Source organism: Empidonax traillii, unplaced genomic scaffold (genome assembly GCF_003031625.1).
Source record: "Empidonax traillii isolate 1590-97213 ecotype Southwest subspecies unplaced genomic scaffold, ASM303162v1 scaffold284:size1552100, whole genome shotgun sequence".
NCBI lineage: Eukaryota > Metazoa > Chordata > Aves > Passeriformes > Tyrannidae > Empidonax > Empidonax traillii.
In genome coordinates this window covers 868504-893669 of record NW_020955477.1, presented here as the reverse complement: position 1 = coordinate 893669, position 25166 = coordinate 868504, and the positions used below count along the sequence as shown (strand labels likewise).

At 42.8% G+C, this 25166-nt stretch overlaps 1 protein-coding gene across 2 annotated transcripts in view; it reads left to right on the top strand.

Annotated features, from left to right (window-relative positions):
* Positions 1-25166, top strand: part of SPAG16 (sperm associated antigen 16) — a 367722-nt gene that overhangs the window by 213730 nt on the left and 128826 nt on the right. For both annotated transcript variants that reach the window (XM_027890314.1, XM_027890313.1), the window contains exon 13: positions 4724-4850. In XM_027890314.1, coding sequence (XP_027746115.1) covers positions 4724-4850 — 127 coding nt within the window. The remainder of the gene's footprint in view (positions 1-4723; positions 4851-25166) is intronic.

Below are 25166 nucleotides of genomic sequence, written 5' to 3'. Positions count from 1 at the left end.
GAGACAGGTTGTGGTGTGTCCTTACAAAACTTCCTCAGAAGTGCTGTGTCCACCTTCATCACAGGTGACCCTCTGGTGTAATTTTCTGTGGCAATTTCCCTGCTGGTGATTGCAGCTCACACAGAAGAGTGTTATTCAACAGACAGGAGAGTTTGGTTCAGTCTTTGTTCTGAGGGCTGGTTTGAAAAGCAGTTGTTGGGGGAAGATAGTACAGTTTGGGAGTACCTGTGCATTTAATGAATTCCTCTGGAAGGCATGTGAAAAGATGGTTGGTAGAGGCACTGACTCCAAAGAACATGCTTAAAATCTCATTAATTTCGATTGGCTGTATAGGTGCTTTTAATTACTATGCTTGAACTGAGATTTAATATGGCACAGCAATAAAAGAAGTAATTATGACTACCTAACTAATCACTAAAATGGCATCACCCTCCACTCCCCCAATTTTTCCAGCAAAGCTGAACCTATAAACCACATGCTTTAAGAAATCAAAAAGAAAAAAAAAAAAAAAAGAGGAAAGGAGGCAGAGCCTGTCCTGATTTCATAGGAGTGCCAACATGTGTATGCTGGATGTTGGGTGTTTTTTTAAAACACTTCTAAATAGCAAAAGAATGGGCAACGTGGGCTCAGGAAGTGAGTGCTGACCTGTGCAGGTTGGGCCCTGGGTGACCTGGAGCAGTGAATAGGTACCAGGCAGCTGGGGAGTGTTCCCATCAGGGTGTGCCAGCTTGATGTCCTTCCTGAGTTTTAACTCCCCTGTGCAGCCAGGAAAGGATGCAGGGGAAGAGGAATCCACCCACTATCTGTATATTCTTTTCAATTCCTGTGCAGCTGATGGAATATTTAGCTGGTGCATTTTTTGGCTGCTGTTGTGCATTAGAGGAGAGATGGCAGCCTGGTCATATCCAGCGGAGTCTTCTGTGAGTGGAAGTGTTTCATATCTGCTGTTTTCAATGCAGTTTTACTGAAAGCCCTTTGGAATTTGAATGAACCATTCTGCAATGTGATTTTCAAAACACAAGTCTCTAAAAACTGAGCGAAGTTAAAATTTGCCGGTGATACCAGTAATGGTGTGATTAAACTGAAATGCCAGCGTTGATGGAATAGGTGTGCTTCTTTAGAAGCATCCAGCCACGTTTGAGAAGACAAATCCAAACCTGGTGAGGTAGAGTGAAGGCTGATTTATTGATGGACATAATTGCCTCACCTGGATTTAAGGGAAGGGAATTTACTTTGTAGAGAAAAGAGAACATTGAAGATAATTAATCGTGAGCCAAGAAAACGTGGTGTTAGCTCATATTTTATGTTGAAAAAGTAGTAATAACACAGGATGAACGTTGGAGGTGAGGTTCAGAATAAAATCTGCAAAATACTGAACTACTGAACAGTATTTCTACTGTGGCACCATTTATTCAGAGACTCTGTCAGTGGATAAAGGCAACAAGAGTGCTGCAAATGCCTAAGCTGCTATTCATGGCTGATTCCCTCTGTCTTCTGAACTGGCATGTTCAGAGATGGTGAGCTTTATATCCAGGAGGCTGTGTGTTCACAGTGGAAAAAAAAAAAAACTTAGTGAATGTTGCTGCAGATTTATTTTAGTGTAGATAAACTTGAACCATTGGATAGAAACATGAGCTCCCATGAAAATCAGGGTGATACTCTCCCCTTCCTATCAACTTGTTTTTATGGAAAAAGAACATGTAAATAAACTGTTGGCCTATCTGACCAGAAGATAGCTGGTATACAAACTAGTCTTGCTGAAATTATATCTCAGCTGGAAGGAAAGATGAGTTTATTTTATGTAGCAGTTGGAGGAAAGTTCTTAGAAATATTCAGTCAGTCAGTTAGCGGAGTGGTAAATTAAATCTTGAGAGCCAGAGCTCGCTCATCAGTACGCAGTGATATGGAAGTGCAAGGAGAGAGGCAGGCAGCTGCATCAGGTCTGGGCATTTATGTTCCTGATGGAAAAGTGCAAATCATTTCCTTCTCTTTTGCTGCTGTCATGGTCCATCACTTTAGTCCATTTTCACCTTGCTCTGGGATTCTGAATGGGCCTTCCTGCTTTGGCATCTAATTAATCTCTCACAAGGCTGTTCTTGCAGCCTGGCTGCCTGGGACGGTCCATCTCTCACACCAGTGCCTCACAAACAAAATATTCTGCTTCCCTTTCCCCTCTTTCCTTTTCCTGTGCTCCTTCACCCCAAGCCCTCTCAGGCAGGTTGAAGCCGCTGCTCTCCCCCAGCCTTTGAAGAGGACATAACTGCATGCTTTTATTGCAGGAAAATACCCCACTTTGGTTCTAGTGGAACAACTGTCACACTGGGGTATGTAAAGCTGTTTTCAAAACTAGTAAGTGCCCAAAAAAAACGCAGCAGGATTTTCCTTGTCAGAAACTGTTCAGCAGCTCAGAGTTTTTACAGTGTAAGAGGCAAGCAGGAAATCATGGGGCACCTTTGAAAAACGGCATACCTATACACAAATAAAAGTGTAAGGGCTGAGATGAAAAAGGCATATTCTCTGGTGTAAAGCATTGCCACGAGTCTGGGAAACAACAAAAAAAAATTACTTTATTGAAGTAACTTTATTGTCATATATCAAGTGATCGTGAATATCAGATATCTTGTGCACGGAGCACTAACAGCCACAATACTTTATGACGAGTTTAAAATGAGTCCCTGTGATAAAATAACACATGTAGGCTGTATAGCAGATAACACTGGATAGTATAATGTATTATCTATAATAGAAAAACATAGATTCTGTGCAGTGATACCAGTGGAATCTAATACTTCTTTGAAATCTATATCCTGGATAATATTTCTGCTCAGAAGGTTCTTATCTCCCTCCTGTCCTCCCTTCTGCGGGGACAGGCTTGGTGTTCAGCTCAGCACAGCGTCTGCTTCCAGTCTGGGAAATGGGAAAGCACTAAAGCAGCTCTGAGAAGGGTCTGTGTTACACCAGAGATCAGGATGGTGTCCATCCAAACCCTGCAGCTCTCCTGGCCTGCAGCTGATCTCTAGAAACTCATCTGTGCTGTTGATGCAGAACCTGCAAGAGCTCCGAGAGTCTTCTGGTGACACACAGGCAGAAAAAAAAAAAAATCACATCTTTAATTCCTCCCTTCTGACAGCTTCCTTAATAAATTTGGTAAGAAATTTCTCTGTTAAGAGCCACCCAGTAATCTAATTTGCAAGCCCCAATGATATATTCAGCAGCCAGCTCAGGGGAGGTGTGTTTCTACTGTCACAATCACACGAGCAGGGAATAAAATTCTGAGCTCTCACTGAAAGCCGCAATAATTTACGATGAGTTGTTGGCTTTAATTTTTTCCTCCTATTTTTGTCTCAGCTGAACAAAGAGGCTAGAACTGCTACTGACTTTACATTGATTAGTTTTTTCCACAGTATGTGCACAGGATATAATACAGACACTGCACATTTATTTTCACATGTATATAAGGAAATCATGGAGTGAGACCTGAATCAGTGTGGGCAACTCTTGGGTGCAGCCATAGTGACTGATTAATACCAGTTCAATATCAACTGCCTCCCCTCTTGACCTGCTTCTGTAGGCGTTAAGCCTTTGCCGTTCTGCTCAGTTTAAATAATCCCAGATTTGCTTGTTGCCTTCTGTGTTGTCCTGGTAAGGCATCCTTGGGCTCTTCCTTCTCTTCCCTTGGACTCCAGTTTAAGGAATGTTCTACTCTGGTGTGCGCAGAGAAAACAAAACCAAACCCAAAAAGCTTTCACAAGATCATAGGCCGTTTTGTGAGAGAATAGATTGTCCCCAGCGGTGTCATTGTGGTTGAGTGTCTGTTGCTTACGATGGGAGAAGCTTCCCATCTTGTGTTCCACATGTATCAGCTTCATACTCTCAACTGAGAAGGATCAAGGGTGTTGTTTGAGAAATTAGGTCATTAAAAGAAAACAAAACAAAAAGGTAAGAAAGCAAGCAAAAAGCTCTAGGGTATTGCTTCCTAGCTGATGGACCGGGAGAAGGTGCAGTAGTTGGGTGTCTTCAGCCTAGAAAGAACTTTCAGAACCATTTCACAGAGCAGTTCCATCTGAGCTGTTGTCAGTTCCTGGTAAGTACCTGACTCTTGGGGTACAGCTCTGTTCCCTCACATCTGCTTTAGGAACAGAGAGCTTACAATGGCTTCTGGTGTGCTTGATCCATGGTAAGAGACCCCTTGTTCAGGGAAAAGGGCTCCTGGGTGTGTCCACAGTGACAAGACTTTACCCTCCCAGGCATCACTGAGTTTCTAGAAACCTTTGTGAAGACCTTGAGAGAAAAGCAGGATTGCCAGCACTCTCTGGCTTTCTTCAGGGAGCATGTTGGCACAGTCCATAAGTTTCTCAGGAACGTGATATCTTTGAAGAAGAAATGGTACTGTCCCTATCCTACCTTTTCATCCACATTCCCTTTAAACTCTGCATCAGCGGGGTTTTTGAGGATGCACCCAGGAAACATCAAATGGTGCTTTCATTGTGGCTCCTTAGGACTGAATCTTTTAAAAGCTGCTTCTTCATTTCTTTTTGCCTTTCACTACAGCCTTCATTACTGGGAAGCAAACACCAACTGATTGGGTTTTCTTGTTGCCTCTGCGGTGTAGTGCTTGGGTGATGAATGGCTGTCAATGTTCAGTTGTTCTGGGGATTTACCTAAACTTATCTAGTGTTTTTATTACTCTGAATGGCTGTGTTTCTGTTGTTTTCTTTTGCAGTGAGAGATGCAGATACACCTTGCGTGGCCATAAAGATTCCGTCAACAGCATCGAGTTCCTTCCCTTCTCCAGCACTGTCCTCACGAGCTCTGCTGACAAGACTTTGTCTCTCTGGGATTCCAGAACGGTAAGCAGGCTTTTCCTTGCTCTCTCTTGAATTCGGGCAAAGTGGTGATGTGGATGGTGTAAGAAAAATGAAAGCCAGGGTAAAATCAAAATAGAAGGTAAGGGGTGATGTGGCAATAAAGCGTTCACTGACACATCTATTATCTTCTGACCAAAAATATCACCCTGATCCCTTCCTTGGCATCTGAAATGACAGAGTCATCCCAGTGCAGCTAACGGACGTGGGCCGAGGTCAGCCAACACGCAGGCAGCTAGATGAGGTGGTGGTGGTTTCAGCAGCTGATGGTCTGGGTCTGCAAGGCTGCAGTGCTGCACACTGTGCTTTGTGACCCAGTAAACAGGGAGCTCAGGGTCAGTTTTGTTGGGCTTCTTTTGTCAGCTTGCTTACAAAAGTCCTGGCGTGTACCTGAAGTCACATTCAAAGGAAATGGGGGGAAAGTGCCGTGGGAGAAACACAAGAAGAGAGAAATACAAGAACTGTATAGAAGTGTAATATATTTATTCTTCCTCTAGAAGGAATCTGCCTCCCTGCCCCCAGAACTCCCTGCTGATTCCTCATGGAATATGTATTATTGTGTCCATAACATACCCTGTAGGCAGTGACAGAAACTCTGTGTCTCTTCCTTTGTTCTTCTCTACCTTCATTCTTTGCCATCGGTATTTGTGGATTGAGTGCATTGCAGAGTGTATTTGCCCCTGCTCTGCTGTGCAAACCAAGCATGCAAATCCTGTTCAAGTAGGATGTGAGAACAAGACAGGAGGAAGTTTTTTCTGTTTCAGCAGAAAATGTAATAATTATTGCTGCAGTTGTGGCATTTCTCATGGAGCAACTTCTGAAGTTCCCAAATTGTTCCTTCAGTTGGTATTACAACACTTTATATTTCTCAAACTGTGTAAAGATACAAGATTCCAGCTCAGAATAGAGAAGGTTGTATTCATGGAAGGGATCTGCGAGGAAGTGGGCAAAGACCTATTGCTGTGTATTAATTGGTGTTGTCATCAGATCTGTACAAACGTAGGATGAGAAAAACTGCCATGAAAATGACAGACGAACACTTGAGATACTCATTAGGCAATTTCTATTTATGGATCATAGAAACAGACTGAATAGAAGGTCAGCTAATAATAATAATAATAATCCTGGGCATAAAGCACAATGAGTTAAAAATGAAGCCATTCAAGACTCATTTTTCTTACACACACTGGTTTGTGAGAATATTTGATATCTGAATATGAATAATTCAAAAAGAGGGAAAAAAATTACTGAAATACAAACAAAAGCAAAATACTTAGTGGAAAAATAGATTTCTGCTTTGTTTTGTTTTCAATAAATTCTGCGATGAACTTTATCTTGCAAATGTCTCAGTAATCTCCTGCTCACAGCAAATTAACAGAGTCATCAAAGAGTTTTCCTTTGATAAACTCAGGGAAAAACGCTGCTCTGTATTTGCTCATCAGCACTGTTTTTCAGCTTTGGGTAATTTTGCAAAGATAGGAAGGACCTTTTGTGAAAAGAAAACATTATATAATGGCATCTTGTTGTATGTTTATTCTGTTGAGTTTTTTCCCCTGTTCAGTGGGAAATCTTACAGATTTGAGATGTGTGCCCACACTGAAACACCACCTGAAGTGGTGAAATGACTGTGGAGATGCCATCTCCCTCTAAATACTGAATGATATTAAATGTTCCCTCCAGAAAGAAGATGAATTATTTTCTCCCATTAATTCAGGACAGAATATTTTCTCACCTCTGTGAGATCAATTAGCATTAAGGAGTACATTTAAGATAATTTTAATGAAACATGAAAACCATACTCTGGTTTGTTTTCTCATAAATTAGATTCCTATTACTAATCACATCTTGCTCTTCAATCATTAAGTTTAGTCGGCTCTTTATTATTAAAGATAATGGATACAGAGAACTGTAAGTCAAAGCAGCGTAAGTTGAATGGACAATGAGCTCTGGATTTGGGGCAGAATGGAACATAAATCTTTGTAATTACTAAGCTGAAGCTATAATGCAGCCTGCAGACTTTGGAAACGCAGGGAGTTACTTTTTCCCCTTTTTTTTTTTTTTTTTTTTTCTTCTGGCTAACATATAGCGAGATCTGGTGGTTAAAAATATCTGCAGCACCCTGGCTGTAATTTTAAACCTGAGACATACGTTGCCTATAGGGAAACGAACACACAGGAAGATGAATAGTACACTGGGATGATTACAGCTCTTTCCAAACACTCTGGGAGAATTAGGGGTTTGGTGTTGGGTTTGGATGGGACCCATCCTGCTGCTGTGCCAGCCGTGCAGCAGATGAGATGTGTGAGACCGGGGCTGCAGTTCACTGGCAGGAATCTCTTGCCAGTACAGCCCAGGGCTCTCGTGCCAAGATAAGCTGCGGAATTTATTCCTCTTCCTGCCAGTTTCATAGAAAGACAAGCACGTTCTGGCTTCTCACCAGAGGATTTTCTCGCTGACACATCAGAATAGGCATCTCAACTCATGAATTGCAAAGTGTGTCCAGTGATAAATGTGAGAGGGGCAGGGGAGCGGGTGACCCCCGGAGTCAGGGGCACCTACCTGAGTTAATTCCCCCCGTGATAAGCGGCCTGCCGCTCATCTGCATCTCCCACAGGCTGGGGAGCAACTTCTTGGGGCTACTCACATTTGTCTGCATAGCATTTGAGCCAAGCTGCATATTTCTGAGACAGATAAAATACCAAATATTTATACACTTTAAATAGAGGGGGGGAAAAGTACTCGTGGTTTTCACTCTATATGTTTGAAACCTATTGATGTAGTAACTATCTCGTCTGCTTTCTGATTTTTGAAATGTCAGGTTCTGTAACTGGGTATTTCATTTCTGAAATGTGGAGAGACTGTCATTTAAAAGGCAGCATTCAGTACTAATGCCCCAAGGAACGTGTCTGACAAGGATTTGGGGAGACTTGTGCGTGTGCTTAACCAGACAGTCCCATTCACAGCAGCGACACTGTTCTCGTGAACCAAGTTCAGCACATGCACAGCTCTGTAAAAAGCCCCGCAGTGCTCTTTTTCTATTTGATTTTGTGAGATACTAAGCATTTGGTATATTATTTGATAATTCTTGTCCATTTTGGTCTCTACTGGTCACTGATATTCAAGTTTATTGTTTTAATTATCGAGGAGATGTTTCTGACCTCATGCAGTGTAGCCCAGTGATTAAAGATGAGCCCTGTTTTTCTGCAGTCCTCTTGCAGAAGATCGCTGTGTAACACAAATGAAAGGATCCCATTCCCACCCCTGACACCCAGGCAGGAAGGCGTCAAGGATGTCAGCTTTTTGCCATTTGGGTCAAAGACCACTTGAATAGGGGTAAGGCAGTGCAGCTGAACAGTGACCAGAGGACGAGTTCTGGCTCTGAGCAGCAGATTTTGTCCTTGACAGTAATTTGTGGTCTGAACAGCCAAATCAAAAGCTAGAAGCTCCAAGGTAGTGTGGTTCCTGATGAATAATGCAGGCACCAATTTCAGAGGAAAAAGGGGAAAAAAAAGGATGAAATTGTCCAAAATCCTGCCTGAACAGCAGCAAATAGCTCCCAGTAATAAGTCATTGTCAGTGAGACAGAACCTGGCTGTGGCCATCAGGCTCCTCAAAGACGGCTGTAAAGTTTCCTTCTGCCCCAAAGCAAGGAAGGAAAAGTGGGAATCCAGGCAGAGGCTCCTTTCAGGCTCCTGCAGGGCTGTGTAAGCCCCTGGAAATGGTTCAGGTTCATGAGTGTGTGCAGCCACACTTCATACAGCAGGGCTGGATGGACCCTTAGAGCAACGTTACACTCAGAGAAAGACATTAGGAAGAAGTAGTGAAAAGAGAGAGAGAGGCAGCTGGGTGCTTCTTTAGGGCAGAGTTTTGTCTTTAAACGTGGCATTGGATTAAAAAGGTTCTTACAGACAGGGATTCGGGCGCTGCAGTTTGCGGTCCTGCGCTTTGTCGGAGGCTGAAGGCACAGAGATCATGTGAGGACAGTGGCTGTTTCAAAGGGCTGTCACGCTGTGTCCTACCAGAGAGGGAAGAACTACGTGTGCAGGGCAGTTTTGGAGCTGTCAGCTGAGGTTGCCAGCTGCGGTGCAGCATTTGAATGATGAGGACTTGGCTGCCCCTGTGCTCCATATGGATGTAGAATAATTGCAACAATGCTGCTCCAAAAGCTGCAGTCCTGCAGTTTTTTCCTCCACGATACAGCCCATCTTCTCCCACCTTGCTGTGGTTCCTGTTGCAACCTGAAAATTAGTTAACTCTTGGTTCAAGTCAATGGAATTGTTCCAAACCAGTAATTTCCACAGATAACCCTTTTTAAAATTTTATCCTAATGAAGTTATCTTTTAGACCACTTGTTTTTTTAGTGTTGATTTTGTCACTATTTAGTAATTTTTAATATAGTAATTCCCTGAAATATCCTGTTCTATTTTTGTTTCTCGCAGGGAAATATAAATTATCTTTTAGACGACTTGTTTTTCAACATGGATTTTGGCAGAACTTTTCTGTCAGTAGACTAAAGCATATGGGGACACCCAGGTCTTTGCAGGGGTGCTGCCTATCCGTGGTGGGGGTTTTTATGCCTGTGTTCCTTTGGAGTGGGCATTCATGAGGCAAATCCAGGAAAAATGTCAGAGTATTTAAGGATCAGGTATACAAGACAAGCACTGATCAGCCAAAGGGAGTTATTTTGAAAAGCAATCTGGTTGAACTTAAATTCTTTGGCCTAGTCCAGTTGATTTATCCCCAAGTAAACACCTTAGACACAAAATTACCAGTCAGAATATCCTCAGGGTATTGGGTTTGTCAGTTTTATTTGAACCCTTTTGAACTTCTGAGGAATGAATTCAAGAGCCGAGCGGATAGACAGGATGGGTCATTTAAAAAATCTTTGACAGGCAGTTTATGGTCCAAATCAATCCTCTTCAAAAGTAGGTCAGGAGATTGAAGTTGTCAGTCTTGGAGACAAAGAGCTCTTCCATGCAAACTCCAAATCTCTTAGTAGTGTAATGGAATTATTTCGCTGTAAATAAAGGACATGCAAGGATAAGTTCAATTCCTGGCATGAAGTGTAACAAATTCTGTGTTCCCCATTCTGTTCTACGTATTTGTAAATAATGGGCTCATATTTTAGAACTCCCTGTCTTAACATGAAAAGGAATTTGAGTCACAGTAAAATATGAAATCAAGAACAAATAGTTATGAATAAAGATTATGTTTTCTCCCAGAAGTAATATCATGAAAGACAAAAGTAAAACTTGAAGGGGGTTATGTTAAATCTGTTTGGGATGCTTTCCTAGAGACTTAGTGCCAATTTTGTCAAAAACAGAAGTCTGGATCAGAAAAAAGGTCTTGATTTCTCTCTAATCTTGAACAGCAATTGGAAAAAAAAAGCTTGATTTGGTCACCATAGTTTTTAAAAATGCTACATTCTGTTTGTCTTCCAAACCAACTTCTGTGAAAAGGGCAGACTGAAATAAAATATTTCGAATAATGAACATGTAACTGCAACTTGGATCAGCTGACCCCGATGCAAGTGAGAAAATATTCTATGATGTTCTTGTTTTGCTGTGGTGTTTTTTAATTCCTGAGAGGCAGGAAAACCACTGCCCCTCGAACTGTGACCCCAGAATAACCCTCAGACTGGAGACACCTCTTTCCTTTGGCCTGCCATTGCTGACTTGTTCCTCCTTTGTTTTGTCTTCCTGACTTGGCTCCCAAATCACACCATTAAATCCATAGTTTATCTCAGGTTGATCTCACAGCTTTGGGGTTTTTTTCCCTGTTAAACTGGGTTTAAATTTAGACTATACTTTTAGATCAGACAGATTGTTCTGCAAAGCTTAACAGTTGGACTTGATGATCTTAAAGGTCTTTCCCAACCTAAATGATTCCACGATTCTATAATTCTAAAGTTTCAGGTGAATTAGTGGCTCTTAAAAGGTTCATTGGTGTGCCTGGGCCTACCCACTGAGTGTCATAGTCCTGTTGCCAGTGGGAATGCAGCCCCTGTTAACGAGTTGTCTTCCTCTGCCTTGGGAAAAGCTACACCCTTAATTTCAAGGAGGAGTCTGTGAGAAGACAAGGCAGTTGTGTGTGTTAAAGCTTAATATTCTGCTTGACTCTTAATTCATGTGAAATGCATAAATGGATTTATCTTGGCAGTGATGTAGTTAGTTAGCTGAAGTGACATCTTTTCGTCACAATGTTCACAGTTATTTAAGCTGCTGCTAGAGAAGAGAGAAACAGGTCCCCTGGAGCCTGGTGCTTCCCTTCCTGCTGTGGTTGCCCTGGGGGCTTTGCCTGATTTTCCTCCTTAGAGCCAGAAGTTTGCACACTTCAGGCCAGGCCTCTTGCAGTGCTGGTTTTAACTTATTTGTGAGCGACTCTGGGCTCCTTTCTCGTCTCTTTGCCTTTCCTGGGATCGGAGCAGCCCAGTGATCCTTCCCTAGCGAGCTGTAGGCGTACCTGGCTTGGAATCCCTGTTTGCTGCCCAAAACTCCCAGCACTCCTGATGGCCTCCATCCTTCCCAGCAGGTCCTTGCAAAGCTTTCCCCAAAGCTTCTGTTCTGCTTTAAGGCTCCCTTCCACCCCTGTGCCGTTTCCCTCGCGCTCCCCAGGGTGCTGCCCTGCTCTGAGGGTGGGTGAGGAGAGCCTGGAGGCTGCTCCCAGCTGAGGTGCTGGAGTCATGTGGAACACACGCCTGTAGTTACAAACGAGGGACACCCGTATTCCAGGCAGCAGGCTGTGCAATTCCCACTCCACCGACAGCTCCCTGTGATGTATCACTGACACTGAGGGGTTGCAAACTTGCAAGGGCAGGCAGAGAGGCAGCGGTGCAGGAACGGAGGGTGTTCATTCACCGCTGACCGAAGCACGTTCCATCCGTTGGAAAATCAGAGTGGATCGGTTTTCACTTGCTGCTGGTTACCTTAGAATATCGGTAGTAATTAGAGAGCTATAAATAGCCAAATTTAAAATATTTGAAGTTGTAGCCGGGGGAGGAGCCTGGCTGTGGATTCCAGTAAATGCTGAGCTCCACTCGTGGTGCCAGCGTGTCACTGAGTGTTTCGAAGTGAAGTGAGGGAGGCAGGCTGTGTTCCTGTCTGGGCAGAGAATAGATTGACCTGAGTCTGAACTTCTTACCAGCTGCCTGTGCACGTCTATAATGTGTGGGTATGATGTATTGCAGCAAGTACGGGTTTAATTTTTACGTGGCCAATGTCACTTTGAACAAAATGGGAGGAAAGTTCTTTCAAAGGCTTTGGGAAAGGCCTGGCTGCAGAATAACATTTGCATTGACTTCTTGGTCCTAAAACTCTAATTAAATTATTGATTATGAAGCTGGCTGCTTTCTTAATAGTTCTTAATGTAACAATTAAACCAAAGAAAGTAATTAAAAATGAAAAGATTGGTCGGCAAGTACAATCTTCAGAAGGTCATTTTCAACTTAATCGCTTTTTTGAAACGGGCAAGAATGAAACAAATGAGTCATTAGCAAAAAAGCAATTTGGTGTGTGTATGCGTGTAATAATGTTTCTACCAGATGACCACTGACCACACAATACCTAAATTAATTTAAAATAATGGCTAAATTTACTTAGTTGATATTAGATTAACCTGTCTCTTCCCAGCCCAGGCCTGCAGTGTGTGCAGTGCAGTAGAAGGCAGTAGCTGTGGCCTCTGCTCAGGACAGCTGAGAAACCAAGACAGGAACCCGAAACTTCAGCCAAGGAGAACAAAATTTCAGTGCAACTATTATGTTATTGTTGAACATCATAAACAAATGCTTTGTACTACACTTTTTTTTTTTTTTTTTTCCTAGCTGTGAGAAGTAAGGGTAAATTTTTAGAGGCCAGTCAAGTTGGTCCATGGATGTCTGTAGGTGTGAAAGGTTGAAAGGAGGAGAGCATGAAGGTGTCTGCCAGAAAAATTTCAAAATACCACCTGACACTGTAGCTTTTGACAGAGCAGAAGCGAGAGGTGATACTGGAGGACTTAAGAACTGATAGAAAGTTTGGAATCTACTAGGAAAAATGGTTACATAGCTGCAGTTGGATTCTCCTTGAACATATCTTTTCGGAACGAAATCCTATTTTTTGAGGAGGAATTGAGGGGGAAAAGTACTGTGCAGTTCAGGTTGTATGAGAAATAGATAAATCTGTTAGTCTGTTAAGTTAAAGGTGTTGCTTCTCAAATGCTTTCCTCACATGTTAGCTGAGGAAGAGCAGATTACAGACGTGAACTCTTTATGAAAGGTCCTCTTGGTGGATCAGCCAGTCCGTCTCTCCACCAGCACACCTGCAGTGCTCTACCATGTCATGCTGAAGAAAAGGAGGGGGTAGTTTATCTTTCCTTTCATTTGGATTCCCCACAAGCTGTTTTTCTGTGTTCTTGTGTACAGAGCTGCTGTTCTGTCAGGTTGAAGTAGGGTTTCTGGACACACCTGTCTGCACAGGATAGGCTGTGATGGGTTAAGGATACACTGGGCTCTCCAGGCCAAGCACGAGCTGTTATATATCAAACCACGTATCCCTCTGCCTTTTCCCAGGTGTAGCCATAAAAACTGAAGTTTTAGTGAGTGTGGCTACACATTCTGGAAAAAAGATCTGCTGAAAACCAGACCAACCCCAACCCTTGCAAATCAATCTCTTTTCTACTAACAAGAACCTTGTGAGGTGATACATTTTCAGTAAAGAGGCCTGGAAGACACCAAATCAAAATACTGGTGGTGAATGATGTGTCTTTGTATAGATTACTCCCTCCTAACTGCTTGTGGATCAGTAATTCCCATTCTGCTTCCCCACAGCCTCGGTGGGTGTCTCCTCTGGGCTTCCTGCTCATGTGCTTTGCACAGGAGCAAACGAGAAATGGCTTGCACAGAGAGGCAGGCAGACCTTTGGGATGGCTTCAGCTGCGTCTTCCAAAAACTGGGATTTCACACCTTGCAAGATACTTGCGTGAAAATATTTTCTTGTGGCTTCAAGAGAGCTTAAGTAGTCGATTTTGTCATCTGCAAAGCAGTTGAGGGTCCTAATTTTGAAGGAACAGCTGCCAAACTGATCTTGAGTAGGATTCCCTGTGCAGCACTGATGGACAGTGAGGGTCTGCAGTGGGAATTCACGCCTCAGATGGTGCCCATAGGATCAAATCTTTGTAGGGCATGTTTAATGCCCAGGGAACTGCCAGACAGATGCAGGTTTAAAACAGTTTTATGCTCTGATACCCTCAAGGCAACATCCTGGTGAGGTGGTGTTCACGTGGTGTAGTTCAGGGCCAAAATGCAGCCCTCTGACTATAACTGAACTCAGCTTCCCCATTTATAAGCAGGCTAAATAGTTGAGGACACTTTGTGTCAAGAGGCAGCAGGCAGAGGATTGCAACCAGAGGTGTGAATTGCTGTGTCACTGCAGTTAACAGCCAAGTTTTCTTGTTCACGGTAACATCTGCCGAGGATCTTCACCTGAAGGCAAACTTCTCCTCTGAGTGCCCTGGGATCACTTACACAATTTCCTCTGCATGTTTTCTCCTCCTGTGTTTAATGGTATCTCCTTTATTTTCTTGGAACAATTAGCCAGACCTCAGAGATGCACATTTATCAAAGCAGTCAGCGTGCAACTCCCTGTCCCTACCATAAATCCCAGTCACACACACTGTCCCTTGCCAAGTCTAATTGTGAGTGCACTCATCCTCCCACAAATGTTATGTTTGGATGTTTGTGTCCTGCTTTCCTGGCTGGTTCAAGTCCATGAGCTTCTTTTCAGGACAGCAGTCCCAGAGCCCCTCTTGATTGCGGGGTGATTTCAGCCCCTAGAGCAGAAAAATAAGCTTTAGCTGTGGCATCACTGTCTCTCAAGTTCAGATTTCTGGCAATAGTTTGTTGCAGCACTACTAAAATTAATTGTTTCAGGACTCAAAGTGTCCTGGCACCAAGGCAGGAGGAATGATATGCTGCCAAAAACGTACCACCAGTTGATCCTCTGAGAACTGGCTGTTCCTGCTTTGCCCAGCGTGGTTTTCAGGACAGAAAGGATTTACCGGTAGAGACTGGTTTTACAGTTTATTTAGCTTCTCGTTTTCTCTAAAAATAAATATGTGATTATTGCATTCCTGTTTTCTCTCTTTAGTGGCTCAAGCCCAGCTTCTCTGCCTCCAAGTGGGTTTCAGGCCAGCGTTTTGCAAATGATAGTATTTTACGTGCCAGTCCCTTACTCAGCTGATTGTTTCTTTTCCATCAAAAAAAAAAATGTTTTATAGAGAAGCAATAATCTTACAAAAATAAGACATCACACTCGGATTGGAAGCAGTGGGACAAAGCTGATCAGCGAGAAGCAGAATTCAGCAATGTGACAAAGCCTTTGCACTTGATCTCCCCTTGATCACCCCCTGTTGGTGACTCTGGTCTGGCAACAATGGTCCAATTTTCCACTGTAATCAAACCATCTGAAAGGAGGTACTTGGGGATCTGTGTTGACATGACTGTGCTACAGACCTACTTCTCATTTAGATCTCTCGTTTTAGATGAGATTTGTGCAAAAGCAACAAAGACACGCTTGAGCAAAAGGTTATGGAAGGAGAGGGATGGTCAGGACTAGAGTAAGGCCAGGTGGGACCTTCTGTGTGTTGCACTCCGCGATCTACCCCAGCCTGCTGCCAAACCTGTCCCCCCTTCCAGCTCCATCTAGTAAGGGCATGCAACTGGTTTTACTGGTTGAGATGGAACCCTTGAAAGATTCAGGTAGCATGTCCACCTGTGACAGAGCCTGTGCCTTGGGAAATGTGCAGTGTCTTCACAGATGCTCTTGTGTCAGCTCTACTTGCCACAGGTTTTGAAGTTTATAATTCTGATGATTTCAGGCTTCTGTCACTTTTATTTTCACAGACACAGTCACACAGTTCTCGTTAGTCCTGCCCATCACACTCTGCTGAGTAAGAAACGGAGTGACCTCCATGTGGTAGAGCTCATGAACGTGCCCTGTCAGGCATTGCCTCCCACCAACCCCCAGATTATCTCTGTGCTTCTCCTGCAGTGCCCCCATCTAACAGATGGGATATGGGATAAGTTCAAATTAGACCTTTAGATGTAAGAAACATGGGGCCTAAATAGTTTATTTGACCCAGTTTAATTGTGAATAAGTGTCAGTCATAGTTTGTGAGTATAATTTTTAAAAAGTCAAGGTCATAGGAATTAGGTAATGCAAGATGCTTTGAGGGGAAAAAAGTGAAGCAGTTTTATTCTGGGAAAAAATGTGTAACCTCTTTGAATAAATTTGATTTAGGGGCGATTTTATTTTTGTGCATTTGGGTCCCTCTAAGACCTTTCCTTTCCAAATCTGGAAAATGGGAGTTTGCAAGATGTGCTGTGCATTTCCAGGGTATTCCCCTTTTTTTTTAGTTCCCTTTTAATCCCGTTATTAAAAATGAGCCCTTGGTGGGTTCCTCTCTGAATGGTGCAGAGCCTCGTGGCTCCCACTCCCCCTCCCTTGCCAGCAGCAGACGTGTCCCCTGTGCTGGAGCTCATCTGGATGCACTTGGGTTCGGGCAGGGAGAGGGGTGGGGTGTCCCCAAGGGAAATGCCTTGTTGGAAGTCCCCAGAGGACACCCCACAGCTGCTCAGCCTTGGGGGCACCCGTGCCCTCCTCTCCTCCCCAGCTCAGTCTCTGAGACCCGAAATCAGGGCACTGCTTTGGAGCTTGAGAGTGTTCTTTCAGAAGAATAATTGTCTGCCTTTACTAGAGCAGCTTTGCAGCTCTAAGTAGCTGAGGCTTTTTTTTTTTTTTATGGCATTCTTTTGTTATTACTTTTTTTTTTTTTTTTAATCCAGAAACTACTTTTTCTCTGGAGGAAAAAAATGCACATATTCATATCAAGACTGTACTTTGAATTTAGATCCTCGTGTTTCCAGTGGAGTGTGACTTGCCGTAAAGGAGGGTTAAATGATTCTGGAACACCCACCTGCAAGTTAAAAAGTGGGTGTCTGCAAGGATGGGGCTGCACACCTTTTTCTAGATATGTTCTGCTCTCCAAGTCAAGTGTCAGTAGCTGTATTAGATCTAAAACAATAAAGACATTATTCCACACTGATAATAACTAAAAAGCCAGTAAATAGTGTCTGCTAGGGAGTGTAATGTTCAGAAATGGGTTAGTTTTGGGTGGCAGCCCCCAAGTGCCTTCTGTTTGACTTACCACTTTTGAAAGTTTGGTTACTAAACAAATTAGTGAAGCAACTCACATTACTTACTCGTTCAGCATTAGGAAGTGGATTGCATTTCCTAATTAGCATGTAGGGAAGTGGATAATAAAGCTTTTCCCTAAAAATATGCATTGCCAACTTTCCCACCTTATTTCAAATTTTATCATTTTTTTAACCTGCCAAAATGAAATAAATGTCTGCTGGGGGTATGAAAAAAGTAATTCTTTCTGCTTTAACTTCCTCCTAATTAACTTTTAATGTATGCTGTTACTCAGGGATCATTCCTTAATACTAAGTCTAAAACAGAAAAGACAGATTCAAATAATTCAGATAAACATCTGCTGAACACAGAGGCATAAAATTACAGATTCAGAAAAACAGTGGCTTTCTGCCAGCATTCACAGACAAAAACCCCACAAAAAAATTGTTTTCCATTTCAATAAATCTTCTTCCCCTTTGTATATCGGCTTAGAGGAAGTGATCGATTCTTTAGGTGCAGGTAACGTGGATTGCTATGGTGCCTAATAATATATATTTTCTAAATAACACCAAATTGCTCTCTGAGCATCACCAGATTGGCAGAGATTTTGAAGGAGGACATGTTCTTTCTGGCATAAAAGTCAGTGTTTTGACTTGTTCTAGAGTAGCCCCTCTTTTCCTTAACTTAAGACAAGGAAAGGAAAAAGAGTTCCATAGTTTCTGCCTATCTGATTATATAAAGCTAATCCATTCTGGTATTAAATAACTCTGGTTAGATTAATTGGTTCTGTCTTTATCAATTTAGAACAATCTTCATAAGTAATGTGCAGTAAGAGAGTGTTAAATAATCACCTGCTATTTATTTTCAGCAATATTCAACTGTCAGAAATGGCATAATAAAAAGAAATATGTTGTGGAAATCCCAAGATTTCCAATAGTCGAGTCAATAGAGAAAACACAATTATTGTTGTATATAGTTTTCCAAATAATTGGAGAGGCTAAGGATGTCTTACAGACCTAAACACAAAATCACTCTGAACGTGGTTTGAAAATTATCTGCAGGAGGAGAATTTAACGATAAAAACCTGGTTAATCCAAATATTTCTGTGGAAACATCTTTATTTTACAGGGTTCTCTCACAGGTTAGGCAGCACCCCAGTGAAAATTCTTCATCTCCTGGGGGAGCAGGGAGGGTTCAGTCCCAAGAAGGACTTTTTGGGGTGGGCAGAGCCCAGACCTTGGACTCGGCAGTTCTTTGTTGCCCTGGGGTTATTGGGAAAGTGCTGCTCTCTGGCTCTGGTCATTCATCTGACTGTGGAGGGTGGCTGACATGAGCTGTGTCATGCACTCTGAGGGATGAGGATGAAAAGTCAATAGTTTTAAAACTTTCTGTGTATCAGTACTGTGTATTTTGTGTATCTCTACTCTGCAAAACCAAACTGTAATGTCTACAATTTGGATATTCCCCTTTGACCATTTAGCTCTATTTTTCAGTTTCTAAAAATATACTTAAATTTAAATTTACTGATATTTTAGAATAGCAAGTTGCTTTGATTCAGCAAGCTAAATCTTTTTAGAAGCTGGTTTTCGACACTGCTGATATTTGTTTTACCAAATTTGTGTCCGTTGATTTATTTAAACTGACCTGTTCCATGATCAGGCTTATTGTTCAAAAAGGTCTATTCCCTCCCACAAAAAAACCCCCACATTTTCAATACCTACCTCACTTGTTCCAGTTGACAACATTTTTATTAATAAATAGCATCGACTGCGTAGATCATGTTTTACTTCCATGTCAGGTAACTATGGATGGGGTAGGCTTGGAGTGAGAAAGATGACAGAAAGATAAAATCAAGTATAAATGAAAAATTAGTAGTAGGAAAGACGGAAGTGAAAGCAGCAAAAGCAGAGAAAGCAGTGGTGTCAGGAGGAAAACAGGGCATAGAAGGGAAAGGAAACAGCAAACAAAAAGTCAGGACGTATTATATATTTTTTGGTATCTGTTTTCTGCTCTGAAGCTTCTACTGAATAAAAGGCTCTGTAATAGTGATTGATTTGTAATCTCTGGTGTCATTGCCCTCACTTCCCCCAAAGCCTTCTGCAGGCTGTCTGTAGACAGCCCATTGAAAAGTATGAATTGCAGCAAAGAAATTCTGCCTGGCAGAAAGAGGGATTGGTAATCAATTCCCTTCCTGCCAGGCAAGGCTGCTCCGCTCCCTGCGCGTTTGCTGTCTGGTATCCTGTCTGCAAAACACCGCCAGAGATGGTGCCCAGGGAGGACACAGCGATCCCAGGGATTACAAATCAATCATCCCCATTGTCGTGGAGCTGCCGTTGAACGCCGAAGAGAAACGGCGCGTCTTGCGTTCGATAATTTAGTTGTTTCTAAGGAGGGACAAAAAATGGGGTGGCTTTTCGAGATTCAGTGCTGGCTCTGGGCCAGCGGTGCCCTGGAGGGGCTGATGTCCAGCAGAGGAGTGTGTTGGCAGCAGGAATGCAGCCTGGTGCTCGGGGGCAGCGGTGCGATGGATGGGCTCCTGTGCCACTGCAGAACTCGTTCTTTTCAAAGCCTGAGCCGTCCCAGGGTTTTTGTCCTCTTTGTGTGTCCAAGGAACTGGACAGACAGCATTTTGAGGAGAAGGGTGGTCTGTCTGCTCAGAAGAAGAAGCTGGGACTTGTTGGTCCCAAAGAAGGGCAGTACTGGAGGAGGTTTTGCAGCAGTGTTATCTTCAGTCAGCAGAGCACGGTTGTGGGAGGAGGAGAACACAGCCCCAGCCTGAAAACCCACGGGGGAACAGCTCTGGGGCAAAAGGCCAGAGCACTTGGAGCAAAGAGGCAATTCCCAGGTGTGAGCTCCTCCCTCCCCTCTTGAGGCCAAGGTACAAGGCAAGGGCCTTCAGCAACAGCTGAGGAAGAGGAGGTGAAGGCGAGGGTAGGAGGGCTGTCCTTGCACCCTGCTCTGATGCTCTGAGGGGGGACACAGGTATTCAGAAGCTTCCACGTAGTGTGGCCGTGGTGTAGGAAGGCTGCAGGTGCCAGGCTGAGCCCATCCCACTGCCACACACCTTGGGCAAGGTCCTCTCGGCCCTCCTGCAAGGGATACAGAAGAAATAAATAAAAACATAAAAGAGGAATTGCTAAAACTGTCCCTTGATAACTAAATGGTTGATCATAAATTGGAGTGTCTATGCAAATGAAGTAAATAATTAAAAACTCCAAGAACAGCACTGACTAGGTGGTTGATGGCTGGCAATTATAAAAGCTGAATTTTTAATATGCATACATCTAAGGAGCCAGTAAAAATTAGCTCCTAGACTAATGGACTTGCCTTTCTTCCAAGGCAGAATTTTAATGAGAGCATTATTTATAGCAGAGACCGAGAATGAGCATTTTCTTGCTTAGTCTCATTTCTTCTTTGCTGGCACTTTATTCATTAACCTCTGAACTTCTCTAGAGAAGAATAATACTCTACACAGAGGAGGGCAAAGATCACCTTGACCCCCTGAAATTAGTCACGGGTCATCTATCGTCAAGAGAGTTACGTCTTCTAACAAATAATATTTATAAAACCCTGTTGGTGATATGTCCTCATTTCCTGCTGGTTTCTGGGTCATTTATTTGCAGTTCAGTTCACTGAAGAGAAAATGAACATAGCGTGATCTCTCATAGTGCAGTACCTCTTGTGCCATCCTGTCATGTCCCACGGGTGGATCTACATCCTGACGAGACCCGAGAGGCTCCTCTGGCCATATATTGCTAACTGAGGATAAGAGATCCTCCACATGTGGCTTGAAGACAGGGGCATCCTGAGATTTCCCTGCAGGTTGAGATTTTAGAGTTTTAGTTGAAAATTTGCAGGGATGGATTGCAAAGTTGTAGGGCATCTGCCTTTAAAGTGGTTTGTGGGTTTTCCTTTTGAGCTTCTTTTTGTTAAATGTTTTTGTTATGTTAAATTTTTTCTGGCTTTAAAAAAAAAGTATCCTTACTTGTCTGTCTGTCAGTAATCAGGAAAGATCTGGTTTAAACTGAAAAATTACAAAGCCAGTAAAATAATTAAGGAGCTTTGATTCCCAGATTAAGAAATAACTGTGCATGCTGACCCTAGTGATGAGGGAGACAAAAAAGGAGAGTGAGCAAAAATGAAAATATTGTGTTGGGGGTTTATAATCAAACCCATAAGAAAGGATTTTATCAAAGAAGGCACTAACCATTTAGAAAAATATATAATTTGTTGTCTTCTGAAAAGACAAAGGTTAAGTTGTCTTTCATTCTTTACTAATCAAAATCACGTGTTGAAAATTTTCACCTGCAAACCACACGTAATAGTCCAAGAGTTGTGCTGAGTGCTCAGTGTATCTGAGGAATGGAATGAAATTCGGGGTTGCCCTGCTCTGCTCAAACAGTGTCAGGGTTCCTCCAGCAGCTTTCAGCTGTTTCGTGTCAGGGGACTTCCCTTTCTCCTCACTCTGAAATGGGCACTGATTCCATTGTTGTTGGAGAGTAAGAATTCAAGAGAGGCTTAACCTGTTCCAGCCTGTGAATGCTGTTTAAGTAGCACTTCTTATTTATGATAGTTCCTATAAAAATGTTCTTGAACTTGGATGTTGAACTGATTGAATCCAGGGAAGATCTCTACTTAAGAAGCAGCATTTAATTTGGAGGATGCCTGAACATTGTTATGGAGCAGAGTTGTTGATGTGCATCTCTAATGCAGATAATTTTTTCTGAATTAATTTTTAAAACTCTCTGGGTTTTGACAGTAATATCTACTGTGAGTTATCTCTATATATCATGGAAAGTTATCAGATCTGTGTCTGACTCAGGTACTGTTTCATCTTGCTGAGACAGAAGGGAGTTGGGGAATTTTTTGCCTTTCCATCACCTTTAGCAGGATACAAATTGAATGGTCATTTGTCTGCATATAATGAGACCATAAAACATGTCAAAATATATTCCATGTCTTTTTGATATGAATAGCAGTTTAGACTTGAGAACATGTTTCACTCATTATGCAAAGTCCCACTGAAATCCCGGCTTCCACAGGCTCTGGGAAAATCCTGGCCATTTTGTCTCGTGGAGGAGAAGTAAGAAAGTGTCAAAATCTTTCTTAAAGTTACTGGAGACCTTTAGGAAGATTAAACTTTGCAGTGCTCACCCCCACACGGAGAATCACACAGAATATGCTGAGTTGGAAGGGACCCACAAGGATCATCCAGCCCAGCTCCTGGCCCTGCACAGGACCATCCCCAAGGTCACAGCATGTGCCTGAGAGTATCATCACCACAAACTCCTTGAGCTCTGTCAGCCCTGGGGCTGGGACCACTGCCCCGGGGAGCCTGTTCGGTGCCCAACCACCCTCTGGGAAGAGAATCTTTTTCTAATATCCAACCTAAACATCCCCTGGTACAACTCCAGGCCATTCCCTCATGATTCGGTTCAAATTCCTGTGATTTCCTCAGGTGCAGATATTCCCCATCGTTTTTGTCCCTCAGCCGAACTCCCCTGCTATGTGGACAAGCTGTGTCAGCAATGGCAAGCCCAGATTTTACTGAACATGCCCCATTCTCCAAGGCTGCCTCCAGAGGGCACCTCCCAGAAAGGAGCTGGGAAGCGACTGCCTGACAGATCTCTCCCCAGCCATGGCTGTACCCAAATGCAGTTCCTGTGTCAAGTCTGCTCATCCACAAGTCAGTCAAGACGCCGATGAAAGCCACTCTGCTCCCATTTGAACTGGGGGCTTTTCAAGTTGCCTCTTGTATTTTATTCCTCCTCTGATTTTTACAGTTTTATTCATTCTGTCTTGAAAGACTCATGGCCTATAAGAACTGCACATCCTTTTTTTTTCTTTCTATGAGGACTTCTTTTCCTTAGAAATACTGAATATATGACACAATGAGTACAAGCAGAAAATTGTCCTTTTACCCTCAACCAGCTGCTACAGGCTCCAAAGTGTTGGGACTATGAGGAAAGAAAACTTCATGGCAAAGAATAATGAAGAAGTGACTTTCCATATCAGAAAATGTTGCAAACAGGAACATTTCATATTTCTCCCGCTGTCAGTGTGTAAAGCATTCAACAACAAATCCACAGTGCCCAGCGGTGAGTGGTTCTCCTCCTTCATTTTAATCTCTGTGGCTCATCCTGGTGGCAGGAGAGCAGCACTGTCAGGAAAAGGGAATAATTTTTTACCAGAATTGTTTTGCAGCTGCTCCACCCTCTTCCCCAAAACAAATTCACTGGGGCTTCGAGGCTTTAATTTGCCTTTTCAAGGAACAAACAGACATTTGTTTTCTCCCTTGCTGCTCTGTGTTCCTCCCTGCCCGCTCCTCCCATCACGTTGCTGAAGGCTGTGCTGTTCTCTTGCTTTCTTCACACTTGAATTTCCAGGGGCTTTGCCATAATGCTGAGGCTTCTCACCCTTGGAGGGTCACCACTGCCAGGGCAGAGGAGGGAGGAAGGATAAAAGTCCCAGTATCAGCTTCTGAGTGACAGTGGCCTGTGTTAGAAACCCACCCGTTCAGTCACTGCATTGAACAGGGACAGATTTTCATCTGAAGGAGCTCCCGGAGGGGTTGGGTGCTTCGAAGGAAATACATTAATTAAAGCACTACAAAGTACTGGGTGAAGAAATGCATAATATTTCCACTAGATTTTCTGCTATGCTGAGCACTTTTTGACCTTCATCCTCAAAGAGGAGATGGAAGCTCGGGTTTGAAAGCCTGGAAGCACAACTTGATCATTTCCTCTGCAGTTCTTCTTAGGAAAATAAAAAAAAAAAAAGGCAGCAGAAATATGATCGTGTTACCATATTTGCAGCTGAAGCTGTTTAGAACCCAGGCAGACTAACATTAACAAATGATGATAATTAGGCTTGATTTGCATATTAAAATTGTCTTAATTAAACACTGATTCTGTAAACGTTTAAAGGCTGTAATCGATCTTTTGCAGGCACTCTTGGTTATTTATATGATCTAATAAAGGCTGGAGGCTTTGTTAATGAGCCCCCTATTTCCTAACTTGTATGTGTCAATGAGATTATTTCAGACACAATTACAGAGCAGGCTGCTGTTAATAACTCACCAGCCCCGAGGCTGGCATTGCTTTGTCTGAGGCTGCACACATGACCCACCACCTTCAGTGGGACCCTGCTGTTTACAGTTCCTTGCTGCTCACACAGGGGTCCAAGCCACAGCCCTGACTGGGGAAAAAAATCCTAGGAAAGAGATTTCACAGGGAGTTTTTGTCACTGTAGAACCAAGCTCGTGGTGTCCTGTGAGCTGTTTGAATAATGGATCTAATATTTATAGAGCGTTGAGCTTAGTCATAATACATTTGGTCCCAGATCTAATTCTTGCAACTCTGACAGGCTGAACTTCGTCAGAAACCTCTTTTAATTTAAGAGGTAACGTAATCATGCTGCAGTTTTATAAGAGGTCCCTGAAAAGGCTGCCAGGAGTTTTGCTTCTCTTCAGTGTCTCTGCAATCTTGTGCCATGATGTGAGCACCTTGGGAAAATGGTGCTAAAGCAGATGAAGAGCTCTTGCTTCTCACTCGCTTAACATTTTTATCACCCCTGACAAAACCATTCTGGGAGAAGTGTTCTTCTTGCTTTGGAATAATTTTTGTCAGTTTTTTTTTTTATTTGACTTATCTTCTTGCACATGAAGGTCTATGTATTTATGTGTGTATGTACTTACAACTTTTTATGATGTTTGTTTTGCTGTGGGACGTTCCCAGTAAAGATTTTCTGGTTTCAGCCACCTTCATGTGCTGCTTTGAAGGTGACATAAGTAGTTCTGTACTCTCTGATCTTGTAAGTCCAGTCACCAGTTACAGAGCCAGTACTGATGGACTAAAAAAATATATTTGTTCCTATGTCATTTCAGCCGTGAGGTTTATTGGGAAATATTATTAAGCTTAACAAAGCCAAACCACTAGGGTGTTATTTTTAATGATTAAAATAATTATTCTGTGGAATGATCAATAAACTCTGTAAAGCAGGTAGGAATGTGAAAAAAATTGGTGTTTTACCTAATTCCATTTCTACCAAGAAAGTTAACCATCATATTATTGACATGCTGAGATAGCAGTAAGTATTTGTGCTTTGAAAGCTAAATAGAACTTAGATGTCCAGC